At 41.5% G+C, this 25,990-nt stretch overlaps 1 protein-coding gene across 8 annotated transcripts in view; it reads right to left on the minus strand.

The window, feature by feature from the left end:
* Nucleotides 1-25,990, minus strand: part of LIMCH1 (LIM and calponin homology domains 1) — a 169,522-nt gene that overhangs the window by 80,926 nt on the left and 62,606 nt on the right. For all 8 annotated transcript variants that reach the window (XM_082759894.1, XM_082759888.1, XM_082759893.1 and 5 more), the window contains exon 3: nt 14,087-14,156. In XM_082759894.1, the coding sequence (XP_082616020.1) occupies nt 14,087-14,156 (70 nt within the window). The remainder of the gene's footprint in view (nt 1-14,086; nt 14,157-25,990) is intronic.

Consider the following 25,990-nt stretch of genomic DNA (forward strand, 5'->3'; position numbering starts at 1 on the left):
GAGAATGGCAGAAATAGCTTGTTCTGTTGGCGGTGGGAAAAGAAAGGGGAAATAAATCAGCTCTCAGTGATAAATCATTCCTATCATTTCAGCATATATCCTACCTGCCCTCCTAACTAGACTTCAGATCTCCTTTTGTTTATAGAGGAAAACAACCAAACCATGCTTACACTTCAGTCATGAGTAAGGCCAGCAGAGATGTTCATGCATTCTTCCAACTCCTCACCAACTGTTTCTGAAAACCTTACAATTTAAATCCACATTATACGAGTAGATACAGCTTAACTGATAAGCATGTATAAAGGAAAAGGGTAAGCTTAAAGCAATTACCATGTATTCCTTTACTCAACAGAGGGACTCAGACTACAGCTGGTCCATCAGAGAGAGGTGTACCTAGAGCACAGAACCTAGCAAGATTATTAGGCCAGGCTTCAAGGGCCATGAAAGCAGCTGTACTAGCTCCAGAGCCAACAACAAACCGCCAGCAATTTAGCTGAGTTAAAGCCCTGCAGAGCCCCAGTCCCAAGCCAGCTCACATGTCTCCAAACCGCTCCCGCAAACGCATTTTTCTGGAGAAGGCGAATGTTACACACAGCTACCCAAAATCAGCTCACGGCCAGCAGGACGTATTGGCTTTGGCAAGAACCTCAACACTGCCCTTCCTAGGGCCTGGGCAGTATCCATCAGGCACAGCACTGCCTTGCCTGAACGCATGCAACCAGATCAGGCTCTGCACTGTGCTCAAGCTAAGCAGGCCTACAGGCTGGAGACCCTACTACAGAGCCACCTGGGACTTACGAGGTCATCAGATGTAGCCCCTCTAAAAAAAGGGGTTACAGAGCTATGCAACCACTTTGTGTGATATGGGGACACTGCCTGAAATGCAGCAGCAGTGCTCTTTGTGTTTGAGCAAGCCAGCCTGGATCTGTAGAGGGGTTTCAGCAAGTTCAGCATTCCCCAAATCCTCATTTGGGGGCTCGAACAGGATGAAGGCACTTTAAGGTGCCTTCCAATCCGAGCCATTCTATGATTCAATGACTCCATGACCCTGCACATGACTGTGGAGAGCCTGGGCACACAGGTAGTGCCCAATTTCTGGGGCTTTGAATACCTGCAAACCCCAAGGTGTGCCCTTCTTTGCCACGAAGCTGATTTCACAGCTTTGGGCCACTCACCCCCAGGACAGGCAAAAGGTCCTGGACTCAAGCAGCAATCATACAAGGGCTGTCCTGAGGCCATGCTGAGCTTCCATTGTCTGGTATACCCAAAGGACAAGGTTATATGCAGTATATAAAGAGTATTTGTGTACTGCTATACAGTAGAATAATTCATACTGTAGAATAATAGTAGAATAATAGATACTAAGAAGGAGAATACTGACCGCAGTCTGAAGTTTTTTGTTCTGCAATTTGCTTACGTAACAGTTTGTACACAGGACTAAGCGCTGGATTTCTAACACTTCTCACTAAATTTCAGCCAAAAGAATAGAATAAGTAATGTGAACTGTTGGGAAGATAAAACTATCTGCAAGAATTCTTATGCAAGTACTGGGACAACACCAAGTACAACTGCAATGACACAGTTCTTCAAACGTATCCAAAAGCCTAGAATTCAAGCAGTTTCAGTTCTCTAAAATCGTATTTTAGAAAGTAAATTTTAATCAGGATTGGGTGGCTCAAAAGATTGGGTAATAGTATTTAAAAAAGCAAGTGATTAATCTGTGATCAACTAGAGAGTAAGGACTAAAGAGCATTTAAGGTCTCAAGCACGCCTGGAAACCAGCCAGCTTACCCTAATACTATGGGTGCTGACTCCAGGCAGATTTGGGAATTTATACTTTCTCACACAGACCTCATGCTTATGAGTAGCTTCCTCTAAATTAAAGTAGAGCCACTCCATGATTCTCCCCAGAAATCTGCACTGTAGTCATGCTTATGAAAAGCTAGCGACATTTAGACCCCAGGCTTGCTGATAATGCTATGCTGACAAATGTCTTGTTTCACCGTTACCTTTCTCACAATATCTATGTGTTGTTTCTAAATTACAAGCTTCTGAGGTCATAGACTGTGGTTTTCAAATACCATACAGCATCTCGTGTAAAAGGGATGGAGAGATTCCTACCAGTAAGCTTTATACTTTGCTGGAAAACGTATTTTGATCACTGTTGACTGTACCATTCAAAGATCTGAGATGCTCAGAAATCAAGGCCAAGCATTCTGAAGATACAGCTCCTAAGCTTCTTCAAACTAATAATTATATGGGATTGACTTTTTCTCTGTTGGTTGTTTTAGACAGAATGTAAGAACAAGCAACAACTGGTGTTGTATTCTGGAGATAAAGTATCACCCACTCTGAGACAATTCTGCTAATACCCTGCTTACTCAAATATTTGTCTGCAATGCTTCTCTGAGAGGATGTAATAACCTCACTTATTCCTCGTCTAAAATTCTTGTCCACTGAAATATTAAATTCCACTCAGCCACTCTTCAGCACTGTAAAAATAAAATACAGGCACACATGCTAAGAAGGAAGATGAAGCTAGCCTCATCCCATTTCTCAAATAAAACAAACAGAAAAAAAAAAAAATCCAGTCCCCAAAGACAAACTATCAGGTTTCTTTTTTCCATAAGTTTGTTCCTAAACACTGACTTTGTAGCAAATTTTACCTGCCCGTCTGGTGCACAAGAAAGCATCTATTTATTTATTTCTACTGGCCTCTTTGGAGGCTTTTACAAAGGTTCAGACAGCACTCTCTGAGGAATGTGCCATATGATTTACAAGTTTGCAACTGATTTTGCCAATGATTAATGCAATTCCTGCATTTGTTCATAATTTGTTTTATGGAAGAATATACATTGTGTCCAATATATACTACCAAGCCTGCACTGGCTTATATTTGGCAAAATTTGCTTATATTTTATCTGAAAACAAACAGTACAGCAAAACAGCATGCCTGTGTCAGATGTGTGTGGTGTTCTCGGGACATTTCAAGTTAGGCTTTTCATGAAATTGTTGTGGTTTAAGAAGCAACTACTGCCTGACCTCTTCAGGGATAACAGGAGAAACTTAATGAAAGAAAACATCCGAGAACTGTACAATGAGAAAGGGTTTTTCTATTTCTGCATGTCAGGTAAAAGCTGTATAAATTGTTTGTCTACATCAGCAGTTGAGAGAGTTTTATTAGCTTGTGCTACTGACCTGTGCGGACAGTTTTCTGGCACTATTTTCACAACTTGTACAGTATCGCCTCAGTTATCCAGATCTTCTTGTTATCCCAGCAAGGGTCAAATTCCTGACATGTATTAATTACGCTGAAAATTACCCTGGATTACTTGAAACCTCAAATAACTGATCCTATTCACCGTCCTCCCTTTTAAATAACAGAGGACATACTGTGTGGTGGTGCTAATACTTTGTAGCTGATCCCTGTAACTCCAGAAATTTATACAGAAACGTCACACTTAGTGGTTTAGTGGAGGGCTGTTAGCGTTAGGTTGGAGGTTGGACTCGATGACCTTGAGGTCTCTTCCAACCTAGAAATTCTGTGATTCTGTGATTCTGTGACTTCTCATCTAGCAGGCCTGCTGGCTCCGGTCTGGAAACCAGGACCAAAACGCAGATGTAGTTCATGGAAATTGTCCTACTCATGGCTGTGGGGCAGAAGGTCGGAAGGACAGACACTGTTGCTAGGTAGGGGTGGTAAAGTTAGGATCGGTTTTGGAAAAAGCCAGCAAGCCTCCTTCTGACCGAACTAAAAACAGTATCTGAAGGGACAGGAGTGATGAGGCAGCTTTCACTATGAGAGGTTATTAGCAGCAACCAGGGCTGCTTGGAAACGCCAGTGGGATTTGCTGGCGGGGCAGCCAGGCCACCCAACACACAACCAGCTCCTCAGTTATATATGGCAGGAAGCAAGCAGGGCAGCAGCAGCCTGGGCTATCAATTTATGGCCTGAAGTTCGTCACACCAAGACAGGTGCAAGGGTGAGATTCACACCTGGCATTCAGTCCAGCTGCCTCCCAACAATACCAACATCAGTACTGGAGAAAAGGATGAGAAGGGGAGCTGGGGGGAAGCATGTTTACCCTTGGCTGGAAGGGGAAACACAACTCTAAATTCTGCAGGAGAACTCGTACAAAGAGAGAAGCCAACGTGGCAAAGCAGCGTACAGCACAGTCTGAAACATGTTGCCTTGAGCTCAGCAGACACCCGCATGCATGCACACATTTAGCAAGTTCAATACTTATTTACAAGCCTGAAAAGAGAGCTCCCTTTCAGGCGTCTCCCAGCAATAAATCAGCGCCCACTCCGGCCCCACACAGCAGCAGACAGTCCCCACCCCAGCGACAGCACTGCCTGCATGAGGATTAGGGGCAGAAGCAAACAAAAGTGGCAATATGGTGAGGACTCGAGCAGGACGCCACTCCGAACACATAAGGACTGTCTCTGTACCGCAGTAGTAACTTTCTAGGCTATTATTTATCTGGCTTGTCCAAAAATGAATGTGTGATCCTCCCTAGTAAGCCGTGGGGTGGGTTTCCACACCGTAGCACAAGGCCACGCAGACTTCAAGAGGTTAACAGTGGTGTTGATGTACCTCTGTCAGACAACTCAGCCTACCGCCGCATTTTTGCACAAGCAATTAACTAAGCCGCTTCCTTTGCAGCATTAATTTTAACAGGTTTACAATAGTATCATTAGACCTCTGGACATTTAAAAGGAAGCGCATTACAATTGGGAAGTCCTGTGCCAAGAAGGAAGTGAGTGGCTTTAATCCAGGAGCACTGAGGAATGCAAAAGGCAAGGAGACTTCAGTGTCAGATATTTCAGCCTCTGTGAACTCTTGACCACGGCACCAGACTGCACAATTTCTCCAGACTCTTCAAGCAGAGAAATCACTGCACGTTGGTCTTTAAGGCAACTGGGACGTACTCTGCTAGTTTCCCCTTTTGCTCGTTCGTTTTAAGCCAGGGAAACAACTGCAGTGTGATCTTTGGAGGGAGACACGTCCCGTCATCTGCATTCAGCACGTACGCTGCTGCTGGTGACACGCACATCATCTGACAGAAAGCCACTCGCGCCGCCCGGAAAGGTTTTCTGCATGGAAACAGTACCAACAGTTGCTAGCAGACGTAAACGGCAAGAGAATTCACTGAGCTGAGCCACAGCCAGCAGGAGATTAGGAGCAGCATTCTTCCTCTACCATCAGCCGTGCATGGGCTGGGGTCCCACCAGGCTGTTGCTAGCTTGCGCTTGCTCTCTTGTCACAAAAGGGTTTGGTAATAGGAAGCCTGGGCCCCGCTGGCCCATTTCGAGTTTGCAGATCTGTCGGTCTGACAACAGCGTGGAAACTTTTGTTCCCGCTCGCCTGGAGGGGACCGCTCAGGTTAAGAGCTGCCTGGAAGGCACCCTCCCCTCTCACATCTCAAGAGTTGCCCAGCTGTCCAAATTCTCCAGGATCACAAGGATTTTATAGCAGCACCACAGATGCTGTGAGAACGCAGGGTAGCAGCAAATACAGCAAATATTCTCATGCCAGTCAGTGCCATTTCCACTGCAGTTAGCTCTCTCTCTGTCAAACAAATACCGGGATCGAGCTGTCCCCCGGAGCAGAGGCTACATGTCACTGAAAAAGACAGTTGAGGATAAGGCAGTATTTATAGCACAGACCCACAGGCTCCAACCTGTGAGAGGCTTTCCAGAATGAAGCAGTGAGCGCCCTAAGTGCAGTTTTAAACACAGCCTTTAAACTGGGAATTTTGGGGTAAGACTTTCCCAGATCCCCATCTCCTTTGAGTTTGGCCAATAACTTAAGAATTGCATCCAAGTCTAAACTCCCTAGCTACAGCTTCACGGCTGCTTAGTGCTGATGGAAGTTCATTCTGGTGCCAGCAGGAATGGCAGCTCCTTCCCTGCCACAGCGAGCTGGTCCCTTCCTTCCTGCTCACACAGTTGCATGCTACAGCTCTGTGATGAAGGAGAAGGGTGGTTTTCAGGCATCTCACAGTTGTCTGCTCCAGCTAACAGCCATATGAGCACTAGTGCTGGCATGGCAGAGGGTGTAGGAAACTCACATTTGGATTAGCTGAAAGCAACCATAGCCACAGGTCTAGTTTTCCTTGTTAAGGAGAAAACCTGAAAATACAGCCGACAGCTACTTTTTAGCCTCAAGACATGGGAAGTCATAGCCCTGCTGATTTTGAGTGTGCTGGGCTACACACGCAGCACACCAGCTCTTTTCTTCTTTCATCCACATTGCCACACTGATCAATTTTGCACCAGAAGTCACACAAAGATTGCCTGGACATAACCCTAGCAGTGCTGCACTCATCACAGGCAGCACACTCATGCTCAGGGCATGTAATTCCTCCACGAAAACTCCTGGAAATGCCCAGCTGTTGAGAGAAGTGTTGGCAGCAGGAGTTGGCCTGCAGATGCTGGAGACATCCTGCTCAGGAGGCCTTTCATTTCTAAGGCAACGGCTGGAGGCAGCACTGGCTTCTTTACTTCAGTTAAGTGCAACCCAGAGAATGGCATTTTGTTTGCAAAACTATGATTTTTCTGGTACTTCCATGAATTAAGACCTTGTTCTTCAAAAGCTTGCCATTTCTGAAATATCACTTGACCAGAGTCAGTAAACCAACATAATAAAAATCATGGCTGAACTTGGAGACTTTATGATCTAAAAGCTAACTAATCTAAAAATTAATTGAGGGGTCAATCTGCATTTTCCACAGGTGCAAAGTGAGCTCCTGCTGGAAACCAGCTGCCCTCCCCAGCCCCAGGAAGGACTCTGTCATTTATAGTAAAGGTTAATGCTGTGATAAGGGCAAGTTCACATTTCAGCTGCCTAGCATTAGGTTTTCAGCAGCGGCAATGTTTTTCTTTTTGCCATTTTCAAATGTTATCCCTACAATCCTTCACTTTATTAAGCCTCCTATGTCAAAAAAAAAAAAAAAAAAAGTGTAAATAATCACTACACAAAGCCTTTATTTGTATAGTTTTTAAATAGCATCTTCGGAAGTCAGTTGTCTTCCTGCCCCAACAGGTAGGTTCCTTGCTTTTACTTGAGCACTTTTTTTCTAAAGGGTGGTAGGTAGCTAACCCTTCTCGAGGCCAGGCAATAAAACTGTGCGAAACAGAAGAAAAATAAAATAGAAAAAAAAAATCAGAAAGGAACTGCTCCACTGTGACCATCCTCTCGGTTTTGCACACAGAAAAAAGTTCTCCTTACCTCAGAATTACATATTAACATTTAAAATCATTCAATGTGAATGAAGTTAATTATAAATCTATTAATTAAAGCCGTGGTTGAAAACTGTAGTGGGGAGTGCAGTCTAAAAACAGGCTGTGAATGACACAGGAATGCCTGCGATATTTTTGTAAGTGTTATTTATTATTTGTATTAACATACCGTCTAGGAGTCCTGGCCGTGGTGCAGGACTCATGGGGTGAGGTGTTAGACAAAAACAGACCAGCAGATGATCCTTCCCACAAAGAGCTTACACATATTATTAGCTCTTGGCCAAAGCAAGTCACGACACTCTCAGTGGCAATGCTCAGCAGGCTCAGGGCACAGTTTAAGCTGACTGTGAAGCTGCACCATTGAACCCTAACTCATCTGGTTTGGGAAGAGGCCATGACAATGTGACAGTTTGCATCCACCCATAGCTGTGGTGCACAGCACGCACCCTACAAACCTTCACAGACGTTGGCTGCTGCCATCCTGGCCAACGAGGAAACCGTGCATGGTGCCTGGGTCCTGTATGACAGACTTCACCTGGTAATGAGGGAAATGCTGCTGGGCACTGGCAAGAAGCATGGCAGAAAGGGACAGTCCCCTGAGCATGGCAAGCAGGGGTCCCTGCCAAAAACAGCTTTGCTCACCGAGGGCACCGCAAGCACTGCAGCCAGGGAAGCACCCGCAGGGAGGGACCTGAAGACAGCACTGAGGTTGGGCTGCAGAAGCTCTGGCTGTGAGTGCTGGCTGGGACCAGAGGTGTACAAAGCACACAGAAACTTGAAAAACTTTCAATTTCAGAACCACGCAAGGTGTCCCTTGCCCCAGGCTTTGCCTACAGCCATCCAGCTCTGCTGGCAGCTAAAGACAGAAGGCACTCTCCTGGATATTAAGGTCAGCTCATCAGCCAGACTGCAGGACACAAAGACTACTGCGAGCTGGTATTTGTAGCTAAACTCAGCTCCAACAGTCAAAGGCAAATACCAGGTTGGCTCATTTACCTCCAGTGTTTGTTTGTTTGCTTTTTGATGGCTCACTTCTTATTAATTTCCTATGATTTCAGCCTCTCTCACATCTGTACACCAGGTTAAAGCCCAAACTTGGAGGTCTGGGCAACAAAGCCAAGTGCAGCCATGGAATAAGTCTTTGGTACATACGATACTGTCAGATGGATGATTAGTTTCCAGCATCAAAAGTATGTGCGTTTCTGAGCCAAATTCAACAGCATGGCAAGTACAATCATTTCAACCAATAAAATATTAAACAAAATGCCAGCATTGTGTTTTGCACTGTTTTTTATTTAAATGGGAGGAGAACGATGCTTTCTGGACAGTATTTGCATGGTTAATTTGGAGCAATAAAAACTTTCAATTCAGTCTAAAACAACAGGCCACTCGCTCTGTGCTTCCTGCCAAATTTGAGCTGATGGCTGTTTTCGTCGTCTGACAAATTAACTCCACTGTCCCTGTAGATTGTTCCATGCGGGCCCTGTTTACAAACACCCTGGTTAAGAAACACCTGTTAGTTTATTTTTGTATTCTTCATAAAACTTTGACATCTTTGTGTGTACAGCATACAGCTGAATTCATTACACAGGAATGTTACAAGGTAAAATCTGTCTGGCTAAGATGACACCAAATCAAATAAACAGGAAAATCTAAACGAAAAATTAATTCAAAGGAAAAATAAAGTGAACTTTCAGGAAAAAAATAAGCATACAGAAACACTGCAAACGCAAACTTTTTTTTTCCTCCCTTTCCCAAGGACATTATTGTTGTAGTGTCCATTTACATTACAGTACAGGATGAGCCAAAGCACACAGTGCTGTTCCAAACCACTGGCCAGACAGTAAGTATTGTTCTAGTCAAACATTCACATACCAGAACTGAAGGCATGCACAGGAGGTATAAAGAAACCAATTACTACTAAGAAGATCCACAGAAACCATGACAGAATGGTTTGCATGGGATTTTGCTCTGCTGTTTGATGCTTTGTTTTCCACCAACATTCCCAAAAATGCTTGTGGGATGTGAGTGCCAAGAACTTACTCCTGTTAGACAGTGAGGAAATCTTGCTTCTGTTTACTTCACATGTACCACACCTCACACAGCAGGACTTCTTTATGGATACAATTGTGCTGGTAAATGAATTTGTGCAGCAGAAATAAGAAGCACAAATTAAGGAAACAAATTATCATGGTTTATGGATCTAGACATTTCAGTAGAAGCTGGCTCTTTCCAGAAAGTGCTATATGGAATTAGAGGGAGAGTGGGAAACTAAAAAAAATATATTTTCTCATTCTTCCTTCAACAAAAACATAACAACATGGAAGTACGAGTTAGAAAGATTAATAAAAAACAATATACATCAATTAAAGGTCCATGTATTTTTCTATCTCCTTAAATTATTTTTAATTCTGTGACATTATATTTGTGTCTTCACTATACTTGTGTCTTATAATTACATTTTCAGGCTCATATCATGAAGAAAAATCATTTAATTTGCTGAACTTAATTAGAGGTACAAATTCCTGAAAGCTAATGAATACAATGCTGAAATACTGTTGAGACATCATATGACATCAAAAAACATTGGAGTTTATGCAACAGGACAGCATAAAAGCAAATTACCAGCACCAACAGACAGGTAGCTATTCTTGATAAGGTTCATAGCAAGTTCCCAGAGAACATTTTGCCAAGAGAAACTTCCTAGGAAAATAATCACTGAAAAAAATATCTTGCTTTCAAAGGAAGAAGCTTTTTTTTTAAACAGTAAGTTACAGTTCTGCTCACCTCAGTGCAATAACTATGCAACCAGGTGACTTTCACTGGGCTATTTTTTGCATTGCTAAGTCATACAAATATCACACATACAAAGATGAGGACCATGCACAAGCTGAAAACTGGATACCATCGTAAACAGATTTTTATTCAGTAGTGTTGAAATATGAGCCAAGATACAAGCTAAAGTTCAGCCCTTTAACTTTGTCTTGGCTACTTCCTACTATTATATGTGAGAGTCTTTCACACAGTCTCTGAAGTAAGTGTCTAAGCTCCTGTGGGGATTGTTCAAGGAACTGAAGTAATGCTATAAACTCTCCTAAACTCTGTCAAACAAAAGATAAGGCAGAAACCTTTTATTTTCTCACAGAGTGACATTATTCAGGGACAGGAAGCAAGAACTAGAATATTTTTAAAGGAAAAAGATAGTTGACATATAGTGGTTAGCATTATAGAGCATTGCTTACCTAGGGTGCTGCAGATGTGTTATTTTTATAGAATTAAATATATAATGATATAGTTGTACAAAATTGTAGGAACCTTAAAAATAAGTTGTGCCCACTCTGAACATCATACCCAATGAAGGAAACCAACAGCAACTCACTGAAAAATTGTTGGTTTTGTAAAAATCACTTATATTCAATGTACTTTACTCATCCATCATTGTGGTCTTTTAATTAAAAACTCAGCCAAAATACTTTTCCAGGCTTGCACAATTAAATACATGAAATGATACTTCTGGAAAGCTAACAGCTTTAAAACAAAGATGTTCAGTATCAACTTCTAGCATGAGAAAATTTCTCCTGGAAACGTGGCTCTTTCAGCAAAGCCTGTTAATCCTGCATGTGTTTAATATGTTCCTTGGATGTTTTGTGAATTTGCTTTTTGGTGGGAGTATTAGCTATCTGGATTAATGTATAATGAACAAGAATAAGAAAGCATTTCATCAAACTTCATACTCACTGCAAGTCTGAATACCAAGCCATTGGTCCTACGTTTTATTTCATTAAAGCAATGCATCATCTCTGCTGTGATAACAGAACCAGTCGGCACTTCCAGAGATGAAAGCAAATTACAAACAGGCCTGCCACGCTGAGCATATGTAATTCTATATGTAATGTTGCATACAATCCACATCCTGACTTAGGCCTGCAACCAGACAAAGATCATCTTTGTCCATTTATACAGCCTGCACTTAATAGAGTGGTGTGCAAAACCCTGAGTCCTTACTCTAACACTGCCATGCCATGAAACAATAAATTTTGCTTACATGATTACATGATTGCTGTTCTGGTATACAAAAGGTCTGCAAATAAGCCATTCTCTCTTAAACCGCATGAGGAAATCACCAGTAAGAATTTCAGAGTAACTGCAGGTTCATCTAGCTTCAAACACCAGGAGAAGTTTGAAGAATTCAATCTGTCAACAGTAGAGCAGTTGCACATAATACTTCACAGCAATGTTATAAAAAATCACTCAAACACCAAATATAGGCAAAATTTTTAGAGTTGATAATAATTCCAGATGAATATCTCAGCATATCCCCAGTAGAGGCCTACAGTTTAGTGTTAATTTCCTTCACTAAAGCGTACTTCTTCATTTGTCCTTATAATAACAAAGGAGCAAAATAGACCATCATTTGGAGAAATAAAGTAGACTCAAGTAGACATTTTGTAGAGCTACATAATACATGACTGTTTATGCCTCTAGAGGTTAATGATGAAACAAAAGTGAGTACTTTACCATTACTCATAACTTTTAGCTGCAATTTCCTAAAACAGAAAACCTACCTGTTGCCTCTACTAGTGAATTATATACTTATTTTATCAGCTATAGGGAAGAAATTAAGGTAGAGTGATTAAGTTACACTTTTTAGGCAGAAGCAATATTTAGGAGTTCAAAAGCACACATTTCACTCAAAGCAAAAGAGGTAGTTATGCTTCCATGGTATTTCCATGAGTACTGGAGGAAATCACACACACTGAGGTGAAATAACTGGAAAAGTTACTATATACTATGTCAAGCCAACCAAAGCTAAGATAATAAAGAGAAATCAGCAATAAATAAAGGAATGTCCCTCACATGCAGTCAACCATCGAGGAGTTCTGACTGTTTCTGGAAAGTAATGTTAATTTTTTTTTTTTTTTTTTTTTTTAAGGCATATGGACATGGTACAGGTGTGAGAGAAGAAAAAGATACACTATGTGCTCAAACACAGTAGTGATGTCTGTACCTTAAAATATTATGCCATAAATTCATGCTAACAGACAATCGTACTCAATAATTTTAAATTTGCACACAATCCTTGAGGCAATCGCTCACCACTAAGTAAAAATGGCAACAAAAGTCAACAGGTACAGCACTAGACATGTTTCAAAGCACGTCTCTGTTGGAAGGCTTGCTTAGTTTGGAATGATCTATTTACAGCATAGTAGGTAAAAACACCCATTAGCAACATTCAAAAAGCCAGAAGTGCCAGTGAACTTTTAAACAGTCTACTACTGTATTAGGAAAAATATTTAGAAAAATAATTACTTAAGGTAACTAAAGGACATGGGTACAGAAGTAAAAAAAAAAAAAAAAAAAAAAAAAAAAGTCACCTTCCAAGACAAAAAAAAAAAAAAACCAACAACAAGCTGCTGTATTATTAATAGCTTGAAAAACATTTTTTTTTCTTACTGCTTTGTAGACATACATCTGGCAAGTGAGAGCTTTATCTCAAAAAATGAGAACACGCACACAATTAATGTTTCCACGTCCTTCCTTCTACAATCAACTTACCTTTGGGATTTTACACATGAATAAGAAAAAAAAAAAAAAACAACAACAACACAATGTAATTTAATATCATCTTCTAAAAACAGTCATAACAAAAATGGAATCTTTTATGAATGGGGTACAAGGAAATGAGAATTACACTACTGGCATCTTTTGCAGCAGCTTATTCCAAGTACACCTTTCAATTAGGCTTGGGTAGGAATAAGCTAGATGGGTTTTAGAGGCAAAACAAAAGCACACAGGGAAGCATCACAAACGGGGTGGTAGGGATCACAAATGAAATTCTAAAACTATGTGGTATTCATGCAGAAATGGGCCTGTCAATCTACAGCTAGGTAATTACATTACGGAACCAATTTAAAAATGAATGTAGCACGGTTTCTGAACACATTGAAACTTTTTAATGCTGGATAATAAAGGAAGGTTGACCTCAACTATCAGCAGCTAATACATTCAGAATCTTGCAAAACTAAGTTAAAACATCAGTAGTGTCGTAAGAGAAAAGAACTATGTATGCAAGTGTATCATTAGTCTAAATTGAGGATGGTCACCCTCCACACACCCAAGAGGCCCTTTTATTCTTAGCCACATCTTGAGGCCAAAAACAAAACAAAACAAAACAAAATCAATACAGCCAGATTTCTGTCTCACATACCCTACACCCAGCACCCATTCATACCCACACTGTCCGTCCCAGCAGCAGGCACAAGACCGTGCCACCCCCTTGAGGTGACCCTCTGAACACCAGCACTCCAAAGAGTTGGAGAAAACTGTCTCAAGGGTCAGGTTCAGCCCACAGGCTGTAAGTGGTCCTCTGTGGTCTTCCTTGCTCATGACAGATTATGGCCAACTTCTGCTCTGCCCGTAAAGTCAACACGAAATGGTTCCCCAGATAGTCCTGCAATGAATGTTATCTGCAGACTGTGGTGTTCCGAGGAAAAGGCAAATGAGACAAAATATACAAATACATTTTTTTTTCTTTCCAAAAAGCTATCTTTTTGCGGTCACAGCTTGAAAAGTATACAATTGAGTTCTTAGGGAGCTAGAGCCGAAACTCTCAGACAGTATATAACCAAGAAGATATTTTTCCTCTAAAAATACACTCCCTCCTGAATACGGCCCCCTTCTAAAAAAAAATAGACTGGAAGGTCTTCAGATGTCTGCACTGTTCAGATTTCAGCAGGACTGTCTGAGTTCAGTAAGTTAGAAGAGTTCAAATTACAAAAATAATTGCTATCTAAATCACACAGTCACAAAACCAAGATTTTTCTCCATTTGATATACTCACCAAACCTGCAATGGGGGTCGGTAGTCTATTGATCTTTTTTATCAATCCCGGCTTTATTGCATTCAGCAACCTGTCATGAGAAAGGAGTATTTATGAGTGCTAAGTCACAAAATGCAAATTATCAAACACTTGTGCCCAGCGTATAAGCATTTTATTATGGCTGTGGAGATTCTCCCCATTTTCCCCTCCCAAAAATGCGCGTACCCAAAGCTTCATCACTGAAATGAAGAAATTGAAAAGAAGGAAAAATATCCACAGCACAGAATCCCAACAATATTTCCTTCATCTCCCAAATTGATGTAGATCACATCAGTCTTGACAGGCTGTGGGAAAATGTTGTCACATCAGTCTGCCTCCCCTGCCTAGGGGCAAGGCATGTCTGGAAGGAACTGAGAGCAGAAACCCTGAGGGTATCTGGGTATCACCACAGCTCAGAAAGAACAGTCCAGCAGTTTCTGTGCTGCAGGGTGAGGAATTTTCATCACAAAATCCTCTTGCAACAAACTGTGTTTCTCTACCACCCTTCCCCCAAGAGAAAACCTTATTGTGCTTTTTATGCAAAGGCCAAAAATTCAGTCCCAACCACTGGAAAGAAAATCATCAGATCAAGACACTCATTTCAAATTCAAGATCTTGAAAGAAATCAAAAAAGAGGCCTATGGTAGTTTAAAACTCTAAAAATTAGAGTGTCTACAATGAAAGAGAGGTATCTCACTTGGTGCAGGCAGTCTCCGTTCAGGAACTACCCCTTCCAGCAGCCTACCATAACCACACATGGCAATGAACACAATGTGAACCAGGTTTTGGGGAGCTGGGGGGACTTTTTTCTTTTTAATCATCTTGCAGTGAAAAACTGTGCAATCCAGCCTCATACAGACTGCGGTACTATTCCTGCCTTCTGCTTATGCTAACATCTAAAACTAATATGTCCTAGAAACAATGAAATGGGAAGAAAAGAGCCACTCTTTTCCTAGAGTCATCATTTTATTTCACGGTTTTTTGCAAACAAAAACTACTTTATTTTTCCCAAAGGCACAAACTTATTTTTCAGACTTGCACAGCAAGCAATATAAACTAATATTTTTCATTTAGCTGCTGCAAAAGTCAACTAACGATTTCTTTTTCTTTAAAGCACTTCTTACTGAATACTCTAGTTTTGTCACAGTGCCTATTCTGACTCAAGGAAAAAAAAAAAAGTATTAAGTAAAGCATCCCATTTTCTTTATTACTAAAATGCGAATAAATCAGACACAATAACCAATACTGCAGAAGCACATCAAATGCCATAGACAATAACAGAAAGTAAAATAAAGAGCTCTTAATGGAAACCCCAGAAGTCAAAGCCCATTCTAAATAAATCATCAAAGTGCCTTGTACAGGCTTCCCTGTGAAATAAGGGAGAGGGATAAAACGAAAGAAAAGATCAGGGAATAAACAACACTTTAGATCACGGCTTGGAGTCTGAAGAGGGAGGAAATGGGACAGGGCAAGATGGAAAAGCCTGTGGAAGAAAGGTCTCTATTATTAAAATGTTTACCTCCTGTTGGAAACATCTCTAAACAGTCTGGCACTAAAAACCTTCAGGACTGGCTCACTGAAGAACGTGCCAAAGGCAGCTTTCTTCCAGAGTCGACTGGCTGCTTCCAAACCATTGCCTCATCTCCAGCAACAGTCCAGATGCCAAAATGCCAAGTGTTGCAAGCTGGCTCGGCCACCAACCTGGCCAAAAAGCTCCAGGCTATGTGACTCTCACAACCCTAACCCTGGGCTCCTTCAGAGGAGAAGACCCTCAGACATGAGGCCTGCGAACAAGTGAACGGAGGAGACAAACTCTGCAGCCTTCCTCTGGCCCCATGGCACCGGCCCCCCAACCACAGCAGGGTGTGTTGACTACAGCAGGGTGTTCATAAACATCAGCTGTCACTTTTCTGCACCACTCAAAAAATGTCTTGTAAGAAACAAGCGGTACCATTCAGAAACATTAGCAACCAGTACCCGGCAGAGAACTGTGCTAGCTAACATAGTACAGGCAGCAGAGAAGAGACAGCGTGACCACAACCAGAAGCAGCTATTTTTTCTGCACTTAACTGCACAGCAAGGCTAGATAACAGCACCATATGCAAAAATGGACAGGGGAACAATTCGAGTCTGTTTTCCAATCTTGTGGGTTATCTCTGAGAATTTTTTGAGACTACACCCCTCCCACCACCCAAAAAAAAAGAGAGAAGACAAATTCACATACTTCTTGAATCCTATCTTTGATAACTTAAAGCATCAGAAGCACTGCTGAGCAGATCATTCTAGTACATTAAATTATGTCTTTAAAAATACCTTTGTATTTCTGCAACTCCTGAGAAAGGTATGGAAAATACTGTGGCAGTATTCACTCTCCTGTTCCTGCAGTAGGAAGACACTTGAAGGCATCTGCTCAAAAACACACACCTAGTTGATGACATATTACAATCCTCCACCTCAAACACCTGATCGGGGTGGCCATTTTAGCAATGCTGGCCATCTAGTGAAGGCACTAAGGTGTCTACTGGCAGGTGCTGATAGAGGGTTTGGGACAAATGGATACCCACTTGTCCTGAGACTTGGAATGATCACTCATTTCTCTGAGTACCTCCTATCTCCTACTGACCCTCTCTCCTCCACAGAAGTAGTCCTTTTTCTTGCGCAGTAAAAATCATCAGAGCTCAGGTATATTCAGGTAGATATCCTTTGTTGTGAGGACAACAAAGGCAAATGCACTGTTTGCTCCTAAATGTAAATTAGGAGCCCCCTTTCCCATCCCCCAAATTAAGATCCACCAGTTGCAAGCTCAGGTTTTCCCAAGCATACATTTAGTTTACATATTTGTACAGTTGTATTCTTCGAATAGAGAAAATCCACAAATGGATGCTCATCTTCTAAAAAACACAACAAAACCTTTACACCACTGTGTATCACATTCTCTTACGTGAGATAGTGTATAAATGGTCAGAGCTGAGTGCTGAAGTTGGAATAGAAGTGTCTTTTTTGTTTGTTTCTTTGTTTTGTTTTTAAAAGGTACTACTTTTCATATTCCTGCAACTAGGAATCTAGGAAACCAGATGTCAATGGGACAAATCCAACCAAGCAGTCCTGAGTGAAGAAAAAACAGAATTATTTTAAATCTTCCATGATTTTTCTATTTTCCCTTCCTCTCCAGTAAGATATTGCTTATTTAAGGTCTCATATCACATGGTGAGGGAACAGTGGTGGCAACAAACCATAAAACAATGTCCTTTGGTACTGTTCTCAAAAGGAGACTGTAAGTATAGTCTCCAAGCTTGGCCCTTTTTGATAGCAGGGGTTTGGTGACCAACAGGCATTTTGGAGACAGCTGGTAAAACAAGGTTAGGCAGGACTCTTAAAAAGCTTCAGCTTTCAAGCAACTTGCTTCTTACAGAAAACATTTTGGAGATTAACGGTTTCTTAACAGTTACTCTTAACAGTTACTTTTGTTAAATGATATGGCGAGGAAAAAAAAGAAAAAAATAATAATATAAAGACTTCAGTACTTCTATTGAGGCTGTTTTAGTACCTGATATAATCTGCATTTCTCTGACATAACCAAAAAGAACATACGACAATGAAACATTTTATCAGTAAAAGAAGCAACGACATAGCAAAATGAAGCAAAGACAAGATAAAACAGTTCTTTAAAGGACTAAAATACAGTATGATGAAGGCAAAAAAAAAAAAAGCAATCCTACCAAACCCCCAAAAGGCAGCAACCCAACACAGGGTAAAATCAAAGCTCTTCAGGTTCCATCTGTAAAACATGAGTCTCTACACATATGCCTGACCCATTCGCAAGATCCTTCAGGCTCTTAGCAAGGATTTCTGTCCAACCCCTCTGGCATTTACGCACCTGCCCTGAGTCAGGTTAGTCCTCTGTTCTTCACTTCTCTCCTTAAAGTTCTCACCCACTTCCAGTGCAATATTCACACATCCATCCACCCCTTCCCCTGGCCAGATCCTGGCTTAGATCCTTTGGTAGTTGGCTGCTACATGTTGCTGGTAAGACTCTGCACAGTAGATAAAACCTGAGAGCTGCCTTACCTTATGGAAACATCAGGGCACAATGGCACTGGAAAGCTGATCCATTCCCCCTCTTATAGGGAGAAGCTAGGTCATTTCCTTCCCCCTGCAAAACAACTCTGGTAGGTATGGGAAGAATCAATTGCTCTATTTGGTACCGTCCCCAAGGCTTGAAATTCCAGAAGATAAAGTATCTCTGCAGAAGGACTGCCAGGCTGAAATCAGGACTAGCCACTGTGTGACTAACCTATGAGACCTTCCTGGGGTTGTTTATCAGCAGTTAAGAATTTGAAAAACCTCTGCCAGGAAGAGAAGGCGTTTCAGGCAACAGCTGATAAAAGATCTAATGAAAAGCACCAAGACAACTGCACATGAAATTCTTGCAAGAAAGCGTCAGTTAAGAAAATATTCGGAGGATGGTTGCCAAAACCCAGCCTCTAAGAAGACCTTGTTTCTAAGAGGAAATAGAACAGAAGCACTTTCAGAGAATAAGCTTCAGAAATGAAAAAAAAAAAAAAAAAAAAAAAGAAAAAAGAAAAAGAAAGAAAAAGAAAGAAAGGTTGAGATGATGTGCCATTCACAGATGATTCCAGCCTGGATGGATATGTATCCAACAGAGTTCTTCGCTCAAATAGCAGATCATATTCCTAAAAAGAAAAGCTTCCTAGTGACCTGAACTTAAAGTAAGAAGGCGTTTCATATTTGAGAGTTCAGGAAATTCAATCCACAATAAGCCTTCAAGAAGACATTTATCTTTTTTAATTTTTACAGATTTATATTCTAACAAGCAGCCTCTCAGCACTTGACAATTATTAATCCAACCCGTTTCAGTATCTACATATTTTTACCTTATGCTACATAGTGGCAGCTCCAAAAAGCCCAAAAGTAGTTGAAAAGGCTAGGAAAACCCACTATTAATCTTAAATACAGGCAAATCGTATTGAAACAACACAGACAACAAAAGTCAATAGATTTTTGTTGCAAAGGAAGTGTCAAAGAAGTTTCAAAATATCGAGATGTTCCTGAGGTCACAAAAATATTTTTGGGAAAACATTCTTGAGTGATTGCTAATGATGCCCCTGTTATTATTTATGTAGGGTCAGATGAACAAGGTGCTTTTTTAACATGCGAAACAGAACTGACTTTGTCATATAAAAGGCTCACAGTCCCGTCTAATAAGTAAAAGGAGAATACAGAACTACGCAAACCTGTAGGACTGAGAAAACAAGTCAGCCAAACACAGCATTGCATGGGCCTTGCTCTGCCAAAGACTAAAAATACGAACGAGATAGAGGCTTTGCAAAACAGCTCAAGAAAGGCAAGAGGGAAGATTGTGCCTTCACGAGGACTATTTATACAGAACCTACTGCCACAATGTAGACACGCAGACTGTCTCATGTACCTGTAGATTTACAGCTCTCAGCTTTACAGGGAGCAGCAATAAGTGTGGATAATTACCCAAAGTATTTATCCAAAACAATTTCTTAAACATAAACTCTTGGAAAGCCGAAACCTCTCACAGGATTGCCTTGCTTTGCACTTCAGCAAAACTCAGTTTGAATGGATCAGTGTTCCGTAGTCTCTTGCTCTGTCAATCACCAACCTACGCTGGAAAAACCCTACTATTTAGTCTGCTGAGATGCATATTTCTTTTTTTTTGACATAAATACAAAGACAGGCCATTCTAGTTGTGCTCAAGCATGGTCCTTCTCCCCTTCTCATGCACACAGCTGAGCACTATGGTTTACGTTACCCTTGACCCCTCACCTAAACCACACAAATAAATAGCTCTTCATTTTAACACGGTAATAAAACTTAAAGATTAAAAACTCTGGGTTCATATAAAACTGTTTCAGATGTCCTCACATGAACCTAAATCTTAATGCTTAATGAGCCTTGGGGCCCGTCTCTCTAAACTGGAGACATGCCAAATCCATGATGCCGATAATGTTTTGGCTTTACAATACACAGCCTGAAAACCACAGAACACCAATCCCTTCTTACCTCAAGGCATGGGTCACATTCAAAACTTCAAGTATGTCTATGAAACTCAAATACCTTCTTAGTTTCCAGGAATAGCAAATTCAAACAAAGCTTAATTAAGCATAAGGGGCTAAGCAGCCACTAACTTCGCCAGTGAGGTATCTGGCAAGACAAGAGGCTGTGTGATGTACAGTGCAGGGACAAGTGCTGAATTGATACCAGGGCCACACCACTGACAGATAAGTAAAATAACATATACAAATCCAACAATCTACAATGACTGCATACTTGTTTTCCCCTACCAGCTCTCCCCAAGTGGCAAGGCAATTTTAAGTAAATGACATTAACTTGCAAAACCAAACAGATTTTTAAACAGCCAAACAACTGAAATACCCTATAGATAATTAAAGCTGTTCTGAAGTCTAGTTCCACACTTAGCAGTACCACTGATGCAGAAGACAAAGTTTAACTATCCCATAGCATTATACTTGCACTGATCTGGCACATATCCAGCCCTCACTGAAAACAGCATTCATGTCAGCCCAAAGCTTGGTCAGATGCACTGCAACCATGATGCAAGCCCAAAGAAACTCTGCTCTCCGAGAATAAGCAGCTCATTCATCACCAGAGACATAAAGAACACAAGCCAAGGAGATCTCTTATTTATAGAAGAAAATGATTCTCATGACAGAATAAATGATAAATTCCTTTAAGTAATTCTTGATCACAATCACTTTCAGCTCACGTAGATTTATAGCCCCACTTCATGCTTTTCTTTAAATACTGTTAAAACAATCAGTATCCATGAATAACTCCTCATGTCTTTTCTCACACTTAAAAGTACAATAAAGATTGCAAGTTTTATTTTTTAAGTGCATATATCCCTAACATGCATGACTGAAGGGAAGTGCCTTTCCTAGAAATTTTTCTGCATATGAAAAGGGTAAAACTTTTCCCTTAACTGTACATGGCCAATTTTACCAAGTTCAGTTAAAAGCAACAAACCCCCTTTGTATTTGCTCTTTCAAAAAATAGAGTAAAGAGCAGAGTCAAAGAATGCTGATTACAAACATTAATCACTGTTTTTGGACACTTTAGTAACTTATATAACACCACGTGCTAATCTAGAAAATAAATACCTTGGGGGAAAAAAAAAAAAAATTAGGAAAACGTTCATAATCTAGTATCCAGAACTGCATATGCAAGTGACATCTGTCTTTAATCACATATGGTTATTACTCTTTCACCGTATTTATGCCATGGCTTCCCAACAGTATTTGTTAGAACTTTCACATTTGAGTGAAATCAAAGATTTATTATGGTTGCATTTACTGCTATAAATTGATTTACATACAAACATATAGCAGACACGCAAAAAAACTGTTCTACATATGGAACCCATGGCATTCACACTATCACGACACTCCTGTACTGCACTGCAAGGCCAACTCATTTGTGCTGATATCTGAATCTGGATTTGGTTTAAGGTCCACATCCCAGCTGTTGTTACTTTTTAATAACGCTATGTTTTGGTCCTATTCCTGACATTACAATCTCATTAACATTACTGCAAACTTTCAGAGTGGTGGGGCAGCTTGATTGCTGAGAAAGCTCGAGAGAAGATATGATTCCAATTGCTTCTCCTAAATGCTTACAGGTGCATTTCCCTACTCACTAGGCACCTTCAACCCTTTGATAGTCATATCAAGTAAATAACTTGGATTTTCAAGTCTCACATCCCCACAGACCTTTCTAACTGCTGAATGCCCAACGTGACAGGCGAGAATCTGCAGCAGCAGTGCAGGGCAAGGAGGGGAGGCAGGCAGCAGGGAGAACAGAAAGGAACTTCTCTCCTTAAAAACACCTCCAAGAGTATTAGAGCAATTAACAACCGGGCAAGGTTACAAGAAGTTGTATTCGTCTTTGCCTTCATGTAATGATTTTAAACTTACTAATAACAGTTGTTGCATGATTAGAAATAAAAGCAACTTCTATTCCCTTACCTACTGTTTCAGTAAAGCTGAACTAACCATATCAGTGGGGCAGGTAGGGGCAGACAGCATGAACTTTTTCCTGTTGCAATCAACCTTCATTCAGATGTCTGAATCTAGAGAATATCTAGGTAAAACCTAACTATTAAAGCTATGTAAAAAAAAAAAAAGGGGAAAGGGGAAAGGGGAAAGGGGAAAGGGGAGTATGCTGGAGCACAAACTGGGAATTTCTAGAGATATTTGCTGCTGTTGATGTTGCATTCCTTCCTCACACAGATTTCTGTCTTGTCCCCAGGAAGGCATATTTGTCCACACATGCAGCAGCGTAGCCAGGAAGCTCCTCAGTCTTTCCATACAACAATTTAATACACAAAGCAAGAACAGAGCAATAACTGCCTCTGTTTAGCTGTGTCTGATGTCCCTTGCTGAAATTGCCATTTGCACCGATGTCAGGCAGCTATGCTAAAAAGCCATGAAATCATTTCAGAAAAACAGAAGTAGTAGTCATTGGCTTCTAAGCACAGCTGGGTGAACAGCCAGAGCTGGTACTGTCAGGGAAGCTGCACAAGTGGGCTTTCAAAGCCGGCAAGAAGGAAGGGCTTGTGTTACTCTCATCTGTCAGCATACAACTTGATGGCATCCTGCATTGTTTAAATATGTTCCTGAGCTGAGCCCGGTGAGCTAGGAAAGAGTCATAATGAGGCTGATCGAGATGCCAGTGACCGAGCAAACACTCCCAGGGAAGCAGGCACAAGGACTTGCAGGTGCCTGTGGCTAGCTCAGGAGCATAAGGCTTCCCCACTAGTCAGGCTGCTGGTGTACAACACGTCCCTCCCAAGAGCCTGAGCTTTTGGCATGGTGTAGTTTTTTTCATGTACTGAAATATGTGCATAGCTGCTGGATGTGAATGAATGATCTGTAACCAGTGTAGTGACGTCTGCCTGAGTTTGCAGTGGAGTGCTACAGCAGTACCTCAAGCGTTCACATCTCAGTAGTCTGCTAATTACCAGAGCCGCAGCTAGGAGAGATTTATGAGTCAAGTGTCTGTCAGCAGGGAAGAGAAATGCAGCAAAAGCGTTGCAGGAAAAGGCGAGCGTCACTACAGGTTCTGAAATATCCCTTGAAGGAGCAGATAAGAGAGAAAAGGGAAAGCTCCTGTTACCGCCTTGCTGAAACAGGAACCTACACCTGACAAAGTGTAGGCCATAAGCATTGCAATCAGCTGGAGGGAGGCCTGGCATTACTGTGTGAAAGGCTCCAACAACCTGCTGCAGACAAACATTTCCCCTGTGTCATTTTGCACGCGGCTAGTCTGGCTGTTAGCAGACTGGACCCCATCCCTGGAGGTGTTCAAGGCCAGGCTGGATGAGGCTGTGGGCAACCTGATCTAGTGGGAGGCATCCCTGCCCATGGCAGGGGGTTGGAACTGGGTGGTATTTAAGGTCCCTTCCGACCCCAACCATTCTGTGATTCTATGGTGCCTACCTCCTCCCATTTTGGGGCAAAAAGCCTGCATGGTCCAAGGGCAGCTTGAGACCTGTTTAGGAGACTGAGGGCAAAGTGGCTGTGTCCACCTGCTGACATCAGTTCCCAGTCTTGTAGCTGCTGGGATCCCTCAGGACCCAAGTTCACGTTCAGTCCTCATCTCAAACTACAACAGACAACAAGAACACTGAAACACCCATCTGAAAGTAAGCCCCAGTCCATGCTCACATGAACATCACCCGCAAAAGTGCCTGACTGTGAGTTGTCAGCTAATGACACTAGCAATTACTGTGGAGACAAACTGAGGCAAGTTTGGCTTTTTCCTAAAACTTTCAAGCAACAAATCAGATAAACCAGACCAAAGGTAATGTCTTCTTCCATTTTAAGAAACCTAAGAAACCTCTAATTCCTTTCTTGCATTCTCTAGCTTATCAGAGATTTTAAGATGCAGTTTTCATCTACTTTGTTGAGTCGTGACAAAAGCTCAACAGATTGGAAGAGAGAGCTTGAATACTGGTAGATTTTGTTCATAAGGTAGGTACCCCGGTGAGGTCTCTGACAAAACAGAAAACTCCTATCTACAAAGTCAATATTGCCTGTGGTAGCTTTACCACCAGTGCTTCACTGAGCAAGAGATATAAAAAATAACTATCAATGCTTCATCTGCCAAAGCTTGTACTTTTCAAAGATGCATTAAGAGCTCTGTGTTACACCTCCAAATTTCTACTGAGTTCTTACAGCAGACTTGGATGCAGCGAGGAACAAACTTTTATTGTTGGTGTCATAAATTCTTCATCATCAGAAAGCCAGACTTGAAGGCCTAAGTGGTGGCTCTGGTTGATGCTATGCAGCCTACTAGAATTTCATCCACCAACCACGGCTGCCAGATGCCGCATGTAATACGGACCTCTCAGGTCAGAGGTTGAGGAGACAGGTCCCTTCAGACTGGTTTGCACAGATCCACAAGGGTGAGCAAGGACGAGCAGTTTGCCCAACACCATAGAACAAGTTAGCAGTATAACCAAGTGTTGTCCCTTCACCTGCATGCTACTGGAGCTTACAGCCTCCTAAGAAAGACATATTCACACTTTTTTTTTTTTTTTTTACCAAATCATTAGTTAAGCTTTCCATCTACAGCATTTAAATCAGACTACATCTGTGTACTTGCAGATAAGATTAGAATCTAATCTTGAAATACACATCCCTTACTTTTCATGCAACACAATTCAACCTTAACATTTAAAGAGCACTGTGAAGTGACTCAGCACTCAGTACTTCAATTGAACACGCAGAGGAGTGAGATCTTGAGCAAGAGGCAACCCTTGCATACAGAGAGGTAAACGCCACGCTCCTTCCGAGTTACACAACATTTGAACAACAATAACAACTACTTCCCTCCTCCCAAAGCCACTCCTCAGCAAAGACATGCAACTACAATCAAACAAGATCGTATCACTTCCTTTATGCTTTTTTCCACTTTAACAGCTAAAGTTCAAGGTATCTGATTAATGACACAAGTGAGATATACAGCGGTATTTACACAAGTAAGTTTCAAAGCTATTGTAAACTACCTACAGTTGACTTACAGGATATTAGCTCAACCATACTGCTGAAAACAGACTCTGAGTTCCAGCACCTTTCCTAGTATAAAACAAACAATAGCTGCAATGTTCCAGCTAAACATCTCAGGAGATCTCATTCATAAATTGCAATATGCATTCAGTTCTGCACAAGCGTCATCCTTCTGGTGTGCAAAGACAGCTGTTACCTACTTCAGGGACAACCCTGCCTGCCCAGGGAAAGAAATCCGTCCATACAGACGATTCAGGTCAGCAGATTCCCCCAAACTCTTGACATCCTGCATGGGATTTTCAAAGAACATGGGGCATTAGGGCACACTTACAAATTTCTCTTAAAAGTCACCAGCTTTGGCATCCAAGGCCACAACGTGCTTTTGGAAGACTCTTGCCAAAAACCCACTGTTAAAACCACAGAGAGAAACATGCAAAAGTTAACTTGCATCTCTTGTCCAAAAATTACAAAACACATCATTCAAATACACCTTTAGGTAAAATTTGGAGGATGTCTAAACTTTCCAGAAACTATAAAAGCAGCTGAGTATTGATGGTGTTCAGATGGTTAACTCTTGACAGGTCCAAGACTCTTGGACCTGGAGTTGCTCCAAAACACTTCACTGCAGTGGAGACATCTATAGGCAGGTGTGGAACACCATTCGCCAATCTGTGGTTAACATCTTTAAATAAAAGGAAACCAAAAAGCAAACATCGTTTTCACTTCACATAACTCAGCTAAGGAGCTGGGGTGGAGTGAGGGAAGCACTCTGCAAAGCCTGTTTTCTTTAAGCCACATTTCAATCCTC

This window comes from Aythya marila (genome assembly GCF_965140915.1).
Source record: "Aythya marila genome assembly, chromosome: 4".
Taxonomy (NCBI): Eukaryota; Metazoa; Chordata; class Aves; order Anseriformes; family Anatidae; genus Aythya; species Aythya marila.